The 19,403-nt window shown below is 42.1% G+C and overlaps 1 protein-coding gene across 1 annotated transcript in view; it reads right to left on the bottom strand.

The window, feature by feature from the left end:
* Nucleotides 1-1,318: 1,318 nt before the first annotated feature.
* LOC122620617 overlaps nucleotides 1,319-19,403 on the bottom strand; it is a 74,635-nt gene continuing 56,550 nt past the window's right edge. Inside the window, exons 9-20 of the mRNA XM_043798177.1 lie at nucleotides 16,910-17,242; nucleotides 13,987-14,042; nucleotides 13,512-13,696; nucleotides 13,216-13,413; nucleotides 10,377-10,582; nucleotides 10,002-10,225; nucleotides 8,484-8,829; nucleotides 6,643-6,707; nucleotides 5,959-6,181; nucleotides 5,088-5,215; nucleotides 4,882-4,992; nucleotides 1,319-4,471 (exon numbers count right to left, since the gene is read on the bottom strand). Coding sequence (XP_043654112.1) covers nucleotides 4,211-4,471; nucleotides 4,882-4,992; nucleotides 5,088-5,215; nucleotides 5,959-6,181; nucleotides 6,643-6,707; nucleotides 8,484-8,829; nucleotides 10,002-10,225; nucleotides 10,377-10,582; nucleotides 13,216-13,413; nucleotides 13,512-13,696; nucleotides 13,987-14,042; nucleotides 16,910-17,242 — 2,336 coding nt within the window. The 3' untranslated portion in view covers nucleotides 1,319-4,210. The remainder of the gene's footprint in view (nucleotides 4,472-4,881; nucleotides 4,993-5,087; nucleotides 5,216-5,958; nucleotides 6,182-6,642; nucleotides 6,708-8,483; nucleotides 8,830-10,001; nucleotides 10,226-10,376; nucleotides 10,583-13,215; nucleotides 13,414-13,511; nucleotides 13,697-13,986; nucleotides 14,043-16,909; nucleotides 17,243-19,403) is intronic.

Here is a 19,403-nt window from a genome sequence, read left to right as displayed (position 1 = left end):
ATTCAGGGATCGTTCGTCCTGTGGATGCTATATAAAATGCGAAATAAATACATATGCTCGTGAGGGGCTTTGTATAAAAGCATTGCCACTTAGCGGCAGCAGGTTATACAAATTGAATCAAAAAGAAATTGTTTACAATTTATGCCGGCTTTGAAAACACGTTCAGCGCGGTGAGAATGAATTGCGAATCCTATTTAAATGGATGTCGCAAAGCAGCATGGGTGATTGTGTGGAAATTCGCAAAGTTCAACCCCTCACGTGCCATGAATGAATTTGTAGTGAGTGTGTGAGTTTCAGCCAAGGCATCCCGAATTGTCCTCACGTCTAGACATAATTTCTTCAATCATTTATTACCTAATTAAGTGGAAGTGGAAGTATAAATGCCAAACTCAGCATGCCAGTGGGCGTGGCGGGTCAGAAGGGGCTGGAAAGCCAGAAGGAGGTCGTGTTATTTTCGTTCGCTTCTGGGCCACCGCCTTTTGTATGCGAATTAACTGGCAAAATTCCAATGATTGACCTTACTCTTTGTTGTTCGAGTACGCGCGCGTGTGTGTGTTTGTATGCTTGTGCTTTGGTAGATGTATGTATGTGTATGTGGACGTGGATGTGCCGATGCTTGTGGGTGTGTGGAGTGCAGTCGAGTGGTTCCCAGGGAACTTGAGCTTAAGCCATGAAACGGCGTTGCCTTGAGCAAGTGTCTTTGTCTTCGGCTCATCTTTTGTTCCATGGCCCCACATTCAAAAGCATTGTGTGCGGTTGGCTTTTCTTTTCAGCCAGTTCGTTTTGCTTTCCTACTGCCGCCTTTTTGCCCTTGTTTACCCTGCTTTTTTACCGAGTGTTCAGGTCTTCTTCATATTGCGCTGTCTTTGTTGTTTACCGCCTCTGTTTCCTCTGCCATTCCTTTCAATTCCAGCACTCCCTTGTCGTCCATTGTGTGCTGGCTTTGTTCGATGGCTTCGATAGTGTCACATACTTAGTTGCCGATCGCTGGGAGCCTTTTGGGGGTCAATAATGAAGTGCACATCGAGAGCCATGTGGCCCAGAAATGAGAACGGAAAAGAGTAACAGATACCAAATCCTTTAGTTGCCTACATGTGTATAAGCCGATCTAAGCCGAATTCCCTTTTTAAAGAGTGTATTGCCTACCCAATTACTTTGTGTATTCTAAAGTAATTATGATAATGCATACTTATCTATAACTATTATAGAGTTATCTCTTCGAACAGAACTTACCAAAACAGCAATTGCAGCTCACCAAATAAAAATACACCCAATATTTACTTTCTATATTTTGTGGTTTTCTTTATTTTTTCGCATTTGTTCTTCTTGTTTTTCACTTACATTGTTTTTATTACAAATATGCTACGACGTATCGCTTGGTTTCTATTCGCTTTGCATTGTTTCATAATTTATATATAAATTATCTTTATACTTTATACCTCAATTCGGTTGTATACGCTAACATAAAGCCCGCTTACTTACAACTCACGCACTCGTGTGCATTCCTAACATATCGTATATTTATTGATATATTATTACTATGTAGGTTTCAACTTGCAGCTTTAAACTTGGAGTGTGGCTCTCGACTCCTCATGCATAATTTTCAAAGTATTCGCTCTGTTTTGCTTTTCATTACGATGCCATTCAGATTCACGTATCCATGCTACAGATTGCTATTTGAGTGCTAGTTTTCCCTTTGCATTTTGCTTGCTTTTTACATTAATGCGACTATTTTGTAATTTTCATCATTGTTTCTTTTCTTGTTTTTCATTTTTTCATTTTTTCATTTTCACTTCCAGTTTTTCACTTTTCATTTATCAGTTTACTTTAACGGTACTTTACATTGTAGCTACGCTTTGTCCGCACCCTAAAAGTGAGGTGATGAGATGAAACAAAACTGTCGACCTGCCACCGATTTGATACGAAACTATAACGACTTAGTTGCTGCACTTGTGGGCGGGCCATCAAACGATACGGATAGGATAGCAAATGAACTGAAATCCAATGCCCCAACAATTCTACTAATTTTCCCTATTCCTAGCGACCTACGAGCTGCTCCGCTCCGATAAGCTAGTGTTTGGGTTGGGTAGCCTTAAATTCGTCTAATATTATATTTAGCTAGAAGCAGGTTTCCAATAAACTTTACACTTTTCTGCCGTGCTGCGTATATTCTTTTAGGATAAAGCGATGCTTTCTCTAGAGACTATTAAAGTAGTTTTCAATGCTCTCTAACGTTTATAACTTTACGCATATGTATATTTATTTATATATATATATATGTATATATATATATAGTTATATATTTATATATTTATTTAGGGGTATATTTGACTTAGATATGTTGCGGTTAGATTTAATTTGTGTTAACAGTGTTATAATTGCAGGATATTCGATAGAGATACGTTTTAGCCCTTGGTGTCTATATTACATTATCATTTGTCTAACTGAAGCGCAGGCTAGGCTAGGGTTTTGCCAGATATCGTATAGGTATTAGTTCGAATGTGTATATATATTAATGTGTATAAACATAATACATATCGCCGTGTATATGCATTAAGGAAGACATTTTTTCATGATTGTGACCATTTTCAATATGCGCACATCTCACACTGCTACAAGTTTTCCTTCAAATGGTCAAGCTTAGACATAAAGTGAGTAGTGCGTGAATAGCGTGAGTCTTTAACACTCCAACACTCGACTATTATTCAAAGATATTCCATTCACTCAAGTGTTCATAATATTCCTATCCCTATTTACAATAGCTATTTCCTCGCTCTTGCATACTTTGTTTAAGGCTCAACTGAAGTTTCGTTTAATATACAGTTCATCTTTGCTGCTTTAACGTGAATCAAGTATTTATACCATATTTCATAGGGTTGATTTAGCCAAGTGCTTTTGTTTCTTGTATATCGTTGTAAATATTATGCATAGTATAGTGGTATAGTGGTATAAAGAACTATGTACAAAAGATTCGAGCAATCGAGGGACATTGTAAGAATTTCGCTTCCGTGTAAAACTCGTTAGGTGTTCATATTGATATGTACTGTTAGTATTTCATTACGTAAATTGAGTTCAAAGTGTTAAGAGTATGTACAGCGAACTGAAACGGTAATCAGGATTCAGGATTCAGGATACAGGATTCTGGATTCTGGATTCTGGATTCCGGGGTAAGCAATGAAACCTGTTGAAACGAGGCGAGGTCGCGGTAAAAGCTGCCCCGGCGAAATTGTGGCAACAATCGAAATGCATAACGCATAATTGATAATGAAACCGTAATTGCTTTCGCACCTCCAAACGAAACGGAAAACTATGAAATAAATTAACAATAACGTTTTGCACGCTCAGCCGCGAATGCGAGTGTGAATACGTTAAATGAGTTCATTCGCACGCCTGACTATTATTTGTTTGCCCGGCAGAAGGAAGTTGGAAAGGCGCAAAGGCGAGGGCCATGCCACATTAAATAGTAATTAAAAATCAAAAGAGAACTGGCATATCCAGGAGAGGCACTCACATCCTTTAACAAGGTAAGCACTGTTAAGGCCGGTAATTCTTTTTAATTGACGCGACTGAGAACTTTATAGAGCTCAAAGAGCAAACAATAAGAGCGATGCAAGGTGTGTGTTTGGGTGCGATAATGACGAATGGACAGACAGACAGACAGACAGACAGACAGACAGGAGTTCATATTATTGTTTACCGTATAAAACTCTAGCTACGGATAGTACTTAATGCATATGCCTTCTATGTACACGCCACATCAAATCCAACTATCGAGTGTGCCTCTGTTATCGGCTAACAATATTATTATGTAGACAGCAGTTTCCTTTCACATTAAATTATATATTAAACTAGATGAGTTCTAGGCATATGTCCTACAAGTTTTCTTTGCATGTATATCCCGTAATGCTTCACATATGTATGTACGTATCAAAAGAGACAGCAACATCGTCAAAGGTCAACAACAAAGCTTCACGAAAATCGCAGCTAAACAAAGAACTAGCCACTAGATGTATACAACACATTATGAATACGCTATGCCATGTGCGCCGCCCAAGAGTATGCACCACATCTTCATAGTTTGTAGTAATCGCTATCGTTCCACGTATCGCATTTTGCCTCGCGCATTTCCCACCGTTTATCCCACCCTACAAATTTCTACTACGTACAGTTATGCAATTGTCCTGGCCCTAGACCTTCAGCTATGTGGTTGTCATGTAGCCACATCGCTCATACGCAGCGTTGTCCACCTGGAGAGATACGCCAGCGCGAGCATGGCCGCGTAGAGCAGCCGGTGGCATCCGGCAAACTGGCCAGGACCATGTCCACTTCTGGCCGCCGCACTTGTGCTCTCGGGCCAAACGACCTCGACTTCGGACATTTTGAAAATGCTCAGCAGTCGGTGGGATTGGAGCTCGCTGTGCTCGCTATTGATTTGATGACTGATGGTCTTCAGTATCGCGGTGCACTCGTCCTGCAAACAGCCAGATAAGCAGTTAAGGTTAAGTCGATTGAATTAGTTCGGGAAATGGATTTGCTGACGCTGGGCACACGGATAAATATTATGGGCTTGTACAACTCCACTCATAAGCCAAAAGGTGGATACAGTTGACATTCAATTATTTGAACTAGTGGCTACAGAATGTGGTTAGAATAAAGTATTACACGTAATTCTTTTCTGTATTGGCGGTTACTAATATTCGAGTTATCGGAGCTCGGAAATTGACTGTATTCATTTAAATGAAGATACTATTTTCTAATGCATTATAAAAATAGTAGAAGCAAATTTGAGCCCATAATTTGAAACACAATGCCAGTGGCCCTTCAAACCCATTAATATTTTTCTCTGTGCATCTGAGTTTGGCCCGCGGCATCTCAACGTACCTTCTCCTTACGCAGCAACTCAATATCCTTCAGTTTGCCGTCGTGCGGCAGCCTCGCAGCAATGATGATGTTCTCCTCGGTCATATTGAACAGCGTGAGGGTGCACTGCGTCTGAGGCGAGAGAGGGATGAGTAAACCAACGTCGGAATGCAATTAATATATTCCTGGCCATACTTTATTATGCGATCGGCGGACCGGTGGCTTACCTGATTATCGATGTATGTGGTTACGTACTGCTGCAGGGCCCGCACGGCATCCTGCACCCCCAGGTTGGTGTGGGGCCTCAGCAGCGCCTCATCCGCGGCACTGTATCCGAGCAGCAGGAAAATGCCACCTGAAAGCGAGAACAGAGGGACGAAATATGTAGCGAGTGCCGCATCAATTGCAGCAAATGTAATTTACTGCCGGAGTCCGCGCACGAAAACGCACGCAAGTGGCGTGTGGCAAGTGGACAAGGACCACGCAACCTTGCTGCCACAATGGGTGGCTCTTCTTTCCCTTTTTGTGCCAAATACGCTCTAAAGTGGCTAGTGGCTACTCGCCAAAGGAGAGGCCCTCTGACAAAGGCTTTAAAGAAATGTGTGCAAGAAACCGGCTTTAAGTTTTTCAGGGTGCTGGCAAAATCTGATTTATGTTCGGGAAAAATATTGCGGACCTTGAAAAAAATATCAAAATATTTGCTAAAGCTAAATAAGAAGCTTTATAAATAAACGAGATTTGGTGTCTTTTAATTTTCCGCTTGGTATTCAGATTTTAGATGCTTAAAGTTTAAAAGATTAGTATAAATAGTAGGTCATTTGTGTTTCAAAAATTTAAGCTTGCTTAGTGTAGGACTCTAGAAAAGCTCTCGGGCAGCCACACGCAAAAATGCTGCTGCATTCCTCCTGACAGCCGTGCCTCGTCATCGCCTGTCGCTGGCGATAATCGCTAAGTGCTTAACGCACAGCGAACCCGACACGCCACCGCAGGACCTCCGCAACCAGGCAGACGGGCAGACGGGCAGCCAGGCAGCCAGGCACACTCTGATATCCTTTCGAGGGGAGAAGTGAGGGAGGAGGAACTGGCAACTCAACTCACCTGGCAGAATGTACTCCCCGAGCGGCGGCTTCATGCAGATGAAGCGGCCCGAGTAGCACAAACAGCGTCCGCGGAACGCCTGGTAGGCGGGGGAGGCGTGGCTGTAGAAGGCGAGGGCGGTGCGGCACGGGGCGAAAGGCACGCAGAGGGCGTGGCAGGTGAGGATGAGCGACTCGCCGCAGCTGCACAGCTCACTGCACTCGACGTCGTCCAAGGAGTAGATCTGAAACGAAGGAATTCCCCGCGATGAGTGAAGGAATAAAGTGGCATTGTGCGGGTGCATTACGTATACGACCGGTGTAATAATTAAATGAGTGCGCAAACAAAGCGAAATTTTTTTCCCCCTCTACTTTGCCTGCTGAATTCCTCTATATATATTACGATTTTCCAATTATACCTAGCACTTGCCGCCACGTGCTAGATTTAAATCCAACTTTTCGTGGGAAAATTGCAACTTTCAGCAGACTGACCATTTTAACTTTTAGATATGTAAATGCACCAAAAAGCACTCTCCGACCAACAAGGCCGGGCACAAAAATAAATGAAATATTATTTGACACTTATGTATGTAGCTTCAGACTTGTCGTTTTCACTTAAGTGCGTTAATAAATAAAACACTTAAATGGTTGGAATATATTTGGCATTTAATTGTAATTGTTTTTGATTCCGCAATAATTTACTCACTCGCTTGCTGCTGCCTTCCCGAATAAGTTGATCCGACTGACGGGGTCGCTGGACAACGCAGTTTCCTGCAAATAGAATCGTATGAATAAATTATTAAATGCAATATTTGATTCAATTAATTTGAAGAAACTGGAGTTTCGCTTATAAATTAGTTTAACGCCTTTAACTTAATTCTCACTCTATTTGCGCCACATTTTTGGGATTTAAGTGTGTACGTTTGGTCTTGACTTTGCACAACCAAGAGGACACCCCACCCCAAGAGGACACACATCCTTTCAGCTTTTTTTGGTGGCAGCCAACGTGCACAATGCGACCCTGCCACTCATGCCCAAATAACGGATGTCCGCCACTCATGTGGAGCATTCATCATGTCATCAACGCCATTACGAGTTTTTCCTGGCCAAAAACTTTTGCCGGGTGACTGGTGAAGGGGATTCGTGTTTATATAGCACAAATTTGCACTTGCACACACACTTGGGAGTCGGAGTGGAAGACTTTGCCACTTAATTACTACCAACGGGCACTTTAGACTGCCAAGATGCAACTTAACTGGCACCTGGGGCTTTGCCATCTAATCAAAATCCCTATTAGGCCCAACTTTGCCAATAAAGTCGCCATAACATGCACATAAATAATTGAACGGGGTCGGTGGGCTACAATGGTTAAATATAGTTTTAAAATCTCCGCCTCACTCACCCGAGCGAAATCAATTTTAGATGAGACACAAAGGGGTTCAGCTGCGGGCAGAAACATTTCATGCAAAATTCAAAGCCGAATGTCCCAAGTGTCTAAATAATTCCAGCGGACGAGCTGACCACACGGATGACGGACGGACCGACTGAATAACTGACCGAATGACTGACAAACGGATGGACTGATGGACGGCGGGCAAACAAACAAACTCATTTACATTTTTAATGATGTTTGTAAACACGTTGCGACCCCGGAGTCCCTGTGATAAATGAATGGACAATAAACGATGTCCTCGGCAGGAGGTTTTAAATAACGGAAGTATTATCACAGTGCAGTCGAGTGATATGTGTGCGTTTGGCATTCAAAACCTAATCGGATTTGCCAATGTCCTGGGTCCGCAAGACTCTACGGCATTTTGGAGGTCCTTTCAGGCGATTTGCCGCACATATGCACTACGTACACTTGAATAATTGCCACATCGGCTGAAAGCAAACTCATTTCCGGTCTGCTTTTGGATGTGGGCGGGTGAGACAACCATGGCGGATACTGAATTTTAAATGATTGCCGCACAAAATATTAAAATAATAATAACGGCAGCCGCTGAGTTATGCTTTCAATTAGCCAAACAACCGCAGCCACCGCATCAATTATGTTGAAAACTTCAAAACGGAAACGATACCCAAAAGAACGAAAATGATGAGTGATGTGTGTGCACGAAGAAAAATTCCGTCTGATTTCTGAATGTTTGAAGATATTTAAATATAAAATGGGGTGTGGTAATAACTATCTTAGGCTTCTTAGCTATCAAAATATATTTCTCATTTCTTGAGCCCGCAATATAAAACATGAGATCGAACCTTACTGCTTTAAGATTTCAACTTAGCCTATTGATAATTTAGTGACTGTAATAAATTCCTTTAAGGGAAAATTCCGTTTAATTAGACCGAGATTTTTCTCTCGATATGCTCGCCGTATAAATTATACAAAGCTGCTGAAAAGTTTAGATGACGCACCAGAGGCCGGGCCAATATGTGCCCTCTAATTGACGGGCCAAGAGATAACATTTTTCTGACAGATACGACCCCAATTGGATGTCCGAGTCCAACTGACTGGGTGGTCCATATTATTACCCACTTGCATTTACTTACTTGGCGGCTGTGTTGTTGTCGTGGTGGCCATTGTTGTGGTTGTTGTGGTTACCGGCTCCGTGATGCTGATGCCCACAAATTCTGTTGTTTCCCTTGGGTCGGCGAAAATTACTGGATCATCGAAATCTACACTGCCGCCGCGTCCCTTTCCGCCATTTTTACGTCTGCCATTGCCATTGCCATTGCCGTTACCATTTCCATTTCCGTGTCCATTGCCGTTGCCATTGTGATAATCGTCATTTCCGCCATTTCCGCCGCTCTCGACATTCACGCTGGGCAGCGGTATCGAATCGGGCGGATCGAGATAATTGTGTTCCACCGATGTTGGCTCCGATTTCTCTTTTGCCTGCCGTTTTCACCGGTTTGCCCACGTTTTTTGTTGCCATTTTTTGTTCGGTTCGGTTCCGTTCGGTTCGGTTTGGTTTTGCGTTTCGCGGTTTTTCAATTTTATTTCATTTTTTTGTGATTGTTTCATATTTGTTGTTCCGCATTTTTATTTATTTATTTGCATTTTTCGTGGTTTTTGCGGTTCATTGTTGCAATTGTTTGGTAGGGAGAGAAAAGATGTTAAAGAGTTTGAAAACGAATGCGAATATATATATTGTTGCGGTGTGTGTTGGCACAGGGGAAGGGAATGGGGCTTAATCTTTCTGCCGCTCCAGCAGCAAAGGCAGCTACATTGGCTGCAGGTCAGGAATTGATTGCTTTGTCGGTTTGCCAGCCCGAGGAACTCGGTCACAAGCAGCAACTGAAACAGAGTTTCAGCAGGAGGCGTCCCTACACTCGAAGAAAATAATGCCCGAGCTATTTAATACAGTTCTTCAGATACAAAGAAAACAAATTCTAATGCAGCTTTAAAGTCTTTTTAAAGTAATCAATAAATATAACTCAACATTAAAATAAATATTTTCGATTAAGACCAATCTTAGAATCGCTTAGAAAATGTGATTAGGGTAACAAAAAGAGCTTGTTTCAATTTAAAGAAATACGTCAGATTTCGAGGCATGTTAGAGGGTTTATTTATATGTTTTGTATTTCCAATCTCTTTTAAATATACCTGTGAAATGAGAACTCTAAACTTTTTGCGAGTGCTGGACGCAGGGCAAGGCGAAATCCGTAGCAGCATTCATGGTGTGGCTGTGGACTTTGGTTTGACCCCGGTATGTTGTGTGGCATATTGTCCGCTTTGCCGTTCTGCCAGCCACGCCCCCGCCGCTCCATTTGAGCCACTGATTGAGTGCTGATTGGAAAACAGAAAACGAACCGACGGACGGACTGATGGGCGGACTGATGGGCGGACGGATGGACGGACGGTTGGACGGACGGTTGGACGGACGGACAAGTGGGCAAGATGAACGGACTGAGGGGATGCTGCAGGGAATTTGGAACAGGTAACTGTTGTTGGTGCTCGTTAAAATCGAACGGAACGAGGCGATTCGAATGGGATTAACCACTAGTTGACCGCAGCGGAGCAATTAGGTCCCAAAGAGTGTATCCGACGCCTAAGTAGTCGCTTACCGTAATAACGTCCTTGAAGATGTGCGTCGCAGGCTTCCTTGGCGTCTGCTTCGGCTGCAGGCTGGTCGTGGTAGTGCTTGTTGTGGTGGGCGGCGGTGGGGGCGGCGGAGCCCGCGTGGTCGTCGTCGTCGTGGTCGTCGTCGTCGTGGTGGTCGTTGTTGTTGTGGTGGTGAGGAAACCGAGCTCAGCCAATCGCTTCATGTGGAAGTCCTTTTGAGCCTCAACTGTCAAGATTCCAAGATTGCGCGAGTTAATAATGCAATGGGGGATAGAGCAAACATAAAAAGCAGCCAGAAGGAGAAAGGTTATTTACAGATAAATTTTACAAGTTTTGATACATTTCTCTGAGTGCATTTCGTATGTCGTTTGACTTACCCACACATGGGTTCATCCAGAGCAGACGCCGCCACCCAACGCACTGGTACAGGTGCTGGGGATCCGTTCCTTGGCAGGCGCAGGTCGTCCTCAACATGGTGCCCAGAATGCCAATCATTGCGGTTCGACACCCACTCGGCCTGCCGGCGCATTTTTTGGTCACGCTATCCACCGCACAGGCCTGCTCGTAATACTCCAACTTCAATCTGATATGGGAAATATATATGCAAATTGTCTATAAGCCATCGTATTGAGTTAATACATATTAAAAGGGTTAAGTGATGAAATTCTTCAGACCTATTTGATTTATTTGTACATCGAGTATAATACCTATATTTTTTGTGTGCTCTCTCTATCAATATTCCGATTCTTATTGCTTAGTATTTAGAAGGAAGACACCCTTTTGAATTATTACTAATTTTCCCACGGTTCCCTTATAAGCAGACTCGTAAAACACGAGTAGGCTCCGAAACAAGCTGCCATCCCCATTTCCATCATGGACGCAGTACCTCTGCCGATCTCTTCCTGCCTGCCATGCGCCAGTTAGCTGCAGATGCAGTTCTCCAGGTCTGATGCCCCCCGAGATTCCGGTGATAAGTGGGACGTTACCTGCAGTGCAGCTTCTCTCTCAGCTGAGATTGATGTCGACCAATTTGTGCCGGCATTCTACGGCATTTCATCGTCTTGGGGCGAATGCCCATTCCGCTGGAGCACCAGTGCAACTTAATTTATGAGTCCCCCATTTCCGGCATTCGAGAGGTGATTTTTGGTCAAGTGCTATGCGACGTATGCGTAATATTTCAATTGCAGCTTATCGACTTAAGGCGACGACTTGGACATTCCAATCTGATAGGATGCTGCCTAATTGTGGTTGCAGCTAGGATGTCTGACATATATGTAAACAATGTTGTTGGATACGGCTCAGGTGGAACCAATTCCATACGTGGGAAATACTGGGCTTCTTATTTCAATGCATTTTCATGTTTTAATATTTTAAAATGAATATTTCTTATATTCTAATTGTTTTTTGTGCATTATAAAGGGCTTCACACCTTTTTCCTTTTTAAATTAAATTACAAGAACTGAACTTTTATGAATACAACAATAATTTGTTTGGTTGAACACACTACCAACTATTACGATGTATTAAAGCTTTCTATCTTATTAGGTCTCTCTACTACTTTTTAGATTAAATGAAACAGAAATCCTATTTTGACCTTTGGAACGCAGACTGTGCATATTGCCTATACTCAATTGACTTGTTGACCTCATAAAGATCCAAAAAAAAATCTCTTTAGTTTTCAGGTTACATGACGTCCTCAGAAAAACGCTTTAGAAATGCTTAGTTGTTTTTCTAGGGATTCAAGTTTTTGAAACTTTTCCGTTCCCAGTTGCCAGTAGAACTTTTGCAGCTCTTGCAAAAAGGGCATATTTCTAAATTTCCACCCTCTTATCTCAATCTACGACTGACGCACGCCGGGATTTTCCTGCACTTTCTTGGTTGCGTAATGCCTGCAACGTTTTGTGCAACCTAGAGCTTCGATGGCAGCCAAACAAATGAGCGTTACCCGCCGGAAACACGTTCGCAAAAGGCACGTGTTGGCGCACAACGCGTCGTATACGTAATAAGTCAACATAAGCACTCTACACGTTGCCTCTAACTTCTCGGAGGACCCAGCTCCGCCTGCTTTTGTCCCATCCCTCGGTTGAAGCATACAAAATGAGCGTCATTAGCCCAATTTAGTTGTTTACCAAAGCAAGTGCGATTCACTTAAAAGGCAATTAATTTCCAGAGCCACAGCTACGACCACGTACTTTGCGGTCGTTCAGCCGTAACATGACAACAAACAAACAAACACCGCCGACCACCCACTTCTAAACATGTGTGCATCCGAGATGGAAGCTGTAGGGTGCATCAGCATCAGCATCAGCATACCATCGTATTTATAACTTAACTTTGTGTTTGACACATTCACGCGGTCTGGCTGCAACTTTCAGCATCCGTCGCCTAATGAAGAGCTGCTCCGCGGAGATTGAGGAGGTTCCCTCGGCAAACTGGTAATTTTATGCCCCGCTTGGCGGCAACTACGGAATTTCGGAGTACCGTCCTCCGGCAGCCAAGAGCCAACTAACCCGCCGTTCTACGGTGTCAATTTTAACGAGTTCGCCTAAGTGCCAACAAAGTTGCGGCTTTCGCCGACTTTGCCGTGGCTAAACACCTCTAATTCGATATCTAGGCGCGCCCAAGTATAAGTCGCTGAAACTCAATTTGATTTAATTGAATTTGGGTTAAGCTAGAAACATGTTTCTGGCAGTTTATATATGGTGAAAATATATGAAGAGACTTTTCAAAGTTAAAAAAAAAATTAAAATATAGGTGGTCGTTGTTCTATACAAGAAGAGGAAGTCAAATGCTATGTGCTTCATATAGGGAACAGTATATTTATTGATCATTTAAAATTAATTGAATTTATAATATACAAGAGACCGACTAATTATATTATGAGACACATACATACATCCATATTAGTAAACAATTCACTCAATCAATAACTCTGATACTCTAAAGCACTAAAAATAAAACTCATAATTGGTAAGCTAATATATCCCTCAATAGGCTGCGTTTTTTCAACCCGAATAATGTTAATTACAGAATTTGAATATACAATTATTGCTGTCAAGGCAATGCAATTAAAGCTTTCCAGACTTACGCCCGGGACACGACCACCATCACATTCGGGAAATATACATTGCATCGCCCATACTTCCGGTTCCGCTTAACGCCCGACTTTTGAATTATGACCTTAACCCATACCCATGCCCTCTACCCATGACCCACCTGCACTCGCGGTCCTCCTTGCAGCTGTCGGCGACCACGTGACAGGCGGGCGGTGGATGGTAGTAAATGCCATTGGAGCTGGCCGGATTACTGTTATCGGGCGGTCGCTGCGCGCACACTGGATGCAGTTTTTCCTGTGCAATCATGCACATGTCGTGCCGATTGCCATTGCCGTTCTGCTGGCTGCTGCTTGTTTTTCTGAAACCAATCGAACAATGGGTTTGTTGGTTCTCCTGCATCCTGCATCACCGGCACCACCGGCACCACCAGTACCACTCGGTGGCCCAGCCACTTACTTGCATAGACAAAAGGCGATGTCCAGATTGAGGTCCTCGTGGGGGCCCTTGTAGAAGGCCTGCAGCGAGGACATGCACGCGTTGCGATTGCACCGGTGCAGCTCACAGTGCGTCAGCATTGGCTGCAACGACGATGAGCAGGACGGATCTTCCCGGCAGGTGTCCAGTGCCGTGTGACAGGTACTCTGCGGTGAGAGGAGCGCGGTGAGAAAAACCAGACAGAAATCGCAAATCTCTAAGGGCACTAAATACTTGTAGTTTAGAAAGAATATAGAATTTGGATCCGTCGAATACTTAAATACTAAAACTGTCAACATTGAAATTGAGTTTTGATATATATAATCAGTATTTAATTTTGTTGAGCAAGAGGAAGTACTTCCATTTCTCCCTGTGCACCCTAATAAATCGCTACAAATTGTGTGAGCTGCACTTTGCATTTTCCATGTGTCGTTTCGGGGCTTTTCTTTGCACTCACCTGAAAGTGTTGCTTGATTATTTCCGTTGAGAGGTCAACTTCGACATCCTGACCACCTGCAACCGGCCAAACGTGCCCAAGAGTGTCAGTCGCATTTGCATTTGCATTTGCGTAGCAGTTGCAGTTGCAGTACCATTTGCATGAAGTAAATGTTGCCCAAGGGAGAGGATCGAGCATTTTGGGATTTTACGATGGGTAAATGGTGACCGCAGCGGAGATGCGTAGAGAAAATGTTAGAAACAGTTCATTAGTTTTCGATTTGCGCAACCCTTTTCAGCATATTCAACTCGGATACGGATGCGGACTTGGCGCCGTCGACCGGCGGTGGCAATCCCAAAAATACCCTGTGCCGCCTGTCGCCAACCAACTTGGTAATCTAATTGGGCTGGGTTTAGGCTCAATCGTCCTGGTTTTTGGTTTTTTAAATAAACTGTGAAATCGCTGATTACGCCAATCGAGAGCGGATTGCATTTAGAACTAATTAAAATGCAGGAATCATTGGCAGCCTTTGTTTGCGCACATTTGCCGCTGCATGCTCTTAATTAATTTCATTTATTTATATCCGTTTTAGCCTTTTATTCGCCCATTCATTCTCAATTGGCGTATTTAACTAACGCGATTGAGGTGTAATTCACACGTGAATCGGGAATCTGCATTCGCGCGATTCCTAACTGAAGGCCAGAATAGAGGTTGTGGTTATTGAAAGCCCATACCCATCTGATTAGAACCCAATTACTAAACCATTTCCATATTCGGGCTTTAATCGGAATATCAATCACTGTCGCTGATTGGCTCGGGCGGCAGCAGTTATCGATTGCATTTTAATTAACCAACTTTTTGTTCGCTCTTCAGTTTCAATTGGTAATCACAAAACGTTCAAATGCCCCCAGCACCCAGGCCCCTTGCACCAGCACAAAATATGGTCAAATTTATTAAATCAAAATAACAGAAATGCACATAAATAACGTAAATTAAATGTAAATATTCCACAAATTTGTTTATTGCCTATTACTGGAGTCCGGGAGGAGGCAAGTAGATTGAGAGTGACAGTCAATTGGGGGTAATTCGGGGTTAACTCGGGGGTAATACTTTCAACAGTTTGGGGGCGTGGTCGCAGGATCTGCAGGGCTGGCAAAACACAACTAAGTTCTATGTAACGCATATGAGAGATATAAGTAAGATTTTGTATTTTTATTGGTTCGACTTTAAAAACTACCAAGCCTACTGATAAAAGTATTCTGTTTAAAAGGGGGAATCGAACGATATACTAACATTAGGCAGTAATCCTTTGTGACTGTGTATTTAAATGGGGGTATGATTTATTTATCGGACTTTCTGGAGTCGCAGCTCGGGATTCATGATTCTATGCTAATGTTCTTACGACTGTGAAAATGTGTTTCTTTGGCATACTTTACTGGTTTTCAGTACTCCGAATGTCTGAAGTGTTTGTGTGTGTATGTGGTCATTGAAGGGAAAACATAAACGATTTGCTGCAGACTCAGCAGAAATAAAATGACTTTATGCCTCAAATAAGAAAAGGTATGAATGTAAACGCAAATAATTAGATCTGAAACGGAAAATGGAATAAGCCAAACAAAGAGTCGAGCGGCAGCGGAAAAGCGAACGAAACTGTCTCAACAAAATCAATTTGTTTGTTTTCCTTTGAGGGGAATTTCCCCACTGCTTTTAGCGAATCCAATCTCAGTTGGTTTTCATGAATTAGGTGGATCAAAAGTCCTGAAGAAGGAAGTATTTGATGTTTCGGTGGCTTTGTTGTATGAAACAATGAGCTCGATGTCTTGTGAACTTGAATGTAAAATGTATGACACAAGGGTTTGCATTTGAAGGGGTCTTGGATCTTAAAAAATTTGATCGAAAACGCTTTAAATGTTATGTTTGATTGTAGTAACTGGTATTGGTTTGGATTCAAAAACTGGGTGCGTTGGAAAAAATTTGAAAAAGTGTGCTAGAATTGAATGTAACAAAATTGGATTGGATTTCATTTTTGTTTTTTGTTTTAAGTTTTAATATATATTTTAGAAAGAATTAAATGAATTTTGTTTAGGTTTTGGTTTTGTTTATGGTTTTCATTTTGGTCACTTAACATACGAAAAAAGTTAGTATTAAATATATTCACAACTTGTATACAATTGTCTAATTTCATCTGTTTTTCTAGAATTTTCTTTTAGATAAACAAAATGACAAACAAAATTCATTGAAAAGAATTGATATTTAACGCATCGGAAGCAATGATTTTTGTTTTAATTCTGTTTTTGTTTTATTTCTTGTAGGAAAATTTCAAAAACTTTCAAAACAAATGGCAAGCTACGGAAAAAGAATGGAACACAAAAGCAATTGAAAGATTCGAGATATGTAAATATTTATATATGTATAGAAATTGTAAATTGTATAAATTGTTTGTAGTTTTAACTATACTTAAGGTTCTTTTGTTTTTTGTTGAGCAATTGCCAAAAATTATGCACAAAGCCAAGTGGCGCACGGATCGCGCCAAGTTGTATATATATATTGTATATTCACCTTCAACACAAAAGCAAAAATTGGAGTGAACTCGATGGTTTTATTTCAATAAAATTTACCTGCAACTCGGGGGTGTTTTTGGTTACAGGGGGACGACACAGAACGGAAATCATAAATAATTTCACAGAAATCTATCTAAAATGGTGAACGAACGAACAAAATAAAACATCGAACTTTTTGCCTGTTAATTAGTTCTACGAGTTTGCACACACACACACACACAATTATTTGTCTTTGGTCGGCTGTGTGTACGGCTGCGTATTAATATATTTAAATATATTTTGTAACTTCTAGTTTTTTGCTTGGTTGGTTTGCTGTTAGTTAGTTACTGGTCGTGGATTTTGTTATTTATGGATTACGTTCATGCTAATACGTGTACACATACTTTGGTAGTAAACACCGGCATTTCCGTTTCCGCCGTAGCCCAAGCCCGTATCAATGATATCGAATGGTTCATTATCGGCAGCCGCCGCTGCCATGTGCCGCTGATGGAAGCCGCTTATATTGAACGGATAGCTGGGCACGCCGTGCATCGAGCCCAGATAGTTAAAGCTGCCGGATAGACCCATGCCCATGCCCAGACCGTAACCGGAAACGGAAGTGGTGACCGTGCCGGAACCGGAGCCGGAGCCCATGGCAATAAGTGGCGTATCAATTAGGGCCAGATTATCATTGAAGATTCTCTGATGCAGTTTCTCGTCCATGCCCAATATTCTTACTGCAATTTGAGGTTAGCAAGAAGAAAGAGGGTAGAAAACTTGTAGTTGTTGTTGATGTGGTTGTTGTTGTTGTTATTGTTGTTGTTATTATTATTATTCTTGTTCAGTGCCATCTATATAGTTGTTTGATCTGTTGTTGTTGTAGTTGGAGAGTTACTGTTGTGACTGTAGTTGCAGATACGCAGCATTCGAGTTATCCAATCAGATTCGCATAAATTTCTGTATATATTTTCTTGTAGCATTTGGCTTTCTTACAATCAATTTTATTGCTATAAGTATACTTTTTTTTGTTTTGTTTACGTATATTAAAAAAACGCTTGAAAAGAAAATGATATTGTTCGAATGCCGAAGGTACTTGGCGCAAAAGGAAAACACTTTCCAGATGGAAAGAAAACTAATACAGATAGTGTAAACGAAACGAGAGAGAAAAACTTTAACAACCATACTGAGGGCAGTGTGCAAAATATACGGTGCCAACAATTATCGTTCAAAATTAGTGCAGTTCAGGCGAGCGAAACGTTTTGCACTCTGCAAGTAAGGGACACTGAATCGCATCGCTTTCCGAATTGTTTTTAGCCCCCAATCGATTTCCATTACAGGTTTTGCGTCTCGCCACGCTCCGATTGGCATTTGCTATCACTGGGAAGCATAAACACAAGCCCAACAGAAGCGCCTGTCCCTTTGTCTGAAAGTCTGTCTGTCTCTCTGTCTCTCTGTCTGTCTGTCTTTCTGTCTGTCTGTCTGTCAGATGTCATGCGCTGATAGAGCGGCCAAATGCCACACGAGTCCGCCTCAAAACGGTTTGGAACCGCAGCAGTAGCTTCGCTATCACTGCAGACACTCAGAAAAAACGGGTTGAATTCGTTTTGATTTCATAAGCATTAATGAAATAAAATATCCCTACTTATGGAATTCAAATTATAAAAGAAGCTGGCCATTTTTACTTAAGAATTGTCTCATGATCCAAAACTACTTGTACATTATGAACTTTGAATAATTCACCTAGAATAACTGTTCAATAGAACTACAAAATATGCACATAAATTCCAAAAAACTTGAATAGTTCATTTATAAATTGGTTTTTTGTTTATAATTTTAAATCTCAGACAAAAGTTTTGCAATAAAACTTATTTCCGCTGATATCAATGATTCAATAAATATTTGGAAAAAACTTAAAAGACTATCTTTTAAAGTTACTCCAACAGAAATATTATATTTTCACTGAAATATTATATTAAAGGGTCTCCGTAGTGCCCGTTCCTTCTTCAGTAACCTTTTTCCGTCAGTGCTGAAATGGCTTATCTCGGCAGGAGCACGCCGAAGTGCGCTTCATTTGCCGCGTCTGGCAAAGCTCAAAAGGATGCCAGTGCCAGGACTGTGCCGTCTCCGTCTCCGTCTCCGCGCTCCATTTTCCGAATGTCTGTTGGGGGTCTATTGGGGGTCCACTGGTGGCGCTAAATGGCCAAGGATTTGCCGGGATACGTGCGACGTACTTATGTTTGTCGCTCGCACTGCCATCGCAAATATTTGCACAACAAACAGAACGGCGGAGAAATGGAGGGCGCAGAAATGTCTTGGGAGGGTGGCTTGAATGGGATTAGCCCCGTTTGCTAACTGTTATCGCGCTTGTAAGCTCCTGTCGTTGAGTGGATCACTGTCATATAATTGTTGCGTATACGCAGCGCTGACCCAATACAAAACGTTTCGGCTGGCGATGCACTCGGGTCATTGCATGCCATTTAACATTTAACCAAAGCGCAGAGGTCCAATAAAGTTGTCTGTAAACACTAAATGTACAGTTGCAGATACGGTGCGCGAAATTTCGAACAAACTCATAAACAAGGGAAATAAATTTTGAGAATGTGCAATAATTTGAAAATTACATTCTGGCCAAATGCGTGTGATGCCATGATGCTAGTATCGCGAATGTTGTGTGTTTGCCGACTACGTGGTTTTCATGCCCTAATTGGGAAAAGCTGTGAGCAGCTGCATCACACAGATACGCACACGGACACACACATGCAAGCGCACACCAACACTGGCCCAAAGAGGGGGGAGGGTGCTTGGAAGGACGACGAAATGGTTTGTGGCATCAACAGAGCCCTCTGCTACTTCTAAGTGGATTGTACAATATTATGAAAATATTTATTGCACGCAAAC

This window comes from Drosophila teissieri, chromosome 3R (assembly GCF_016746235.2).
Source record: "Drosophila teissieri strain GT53w chromosome 3R, Prin_Dtei_1.1, whole genome shotgun sequence".
In the NCBI taxonomy this organism is placed as follows: Eukaryota; Metazoa; Arthropoda; class Insecta; order Diptera; family Drosophilidae; genus Drosophila; species Drosophila teissieri.
The sequence above is the reverse complement of the archived record's forward strand: the minus strand, read 5'-3'. Positions and strand labels throughout refer to the sequence as shown.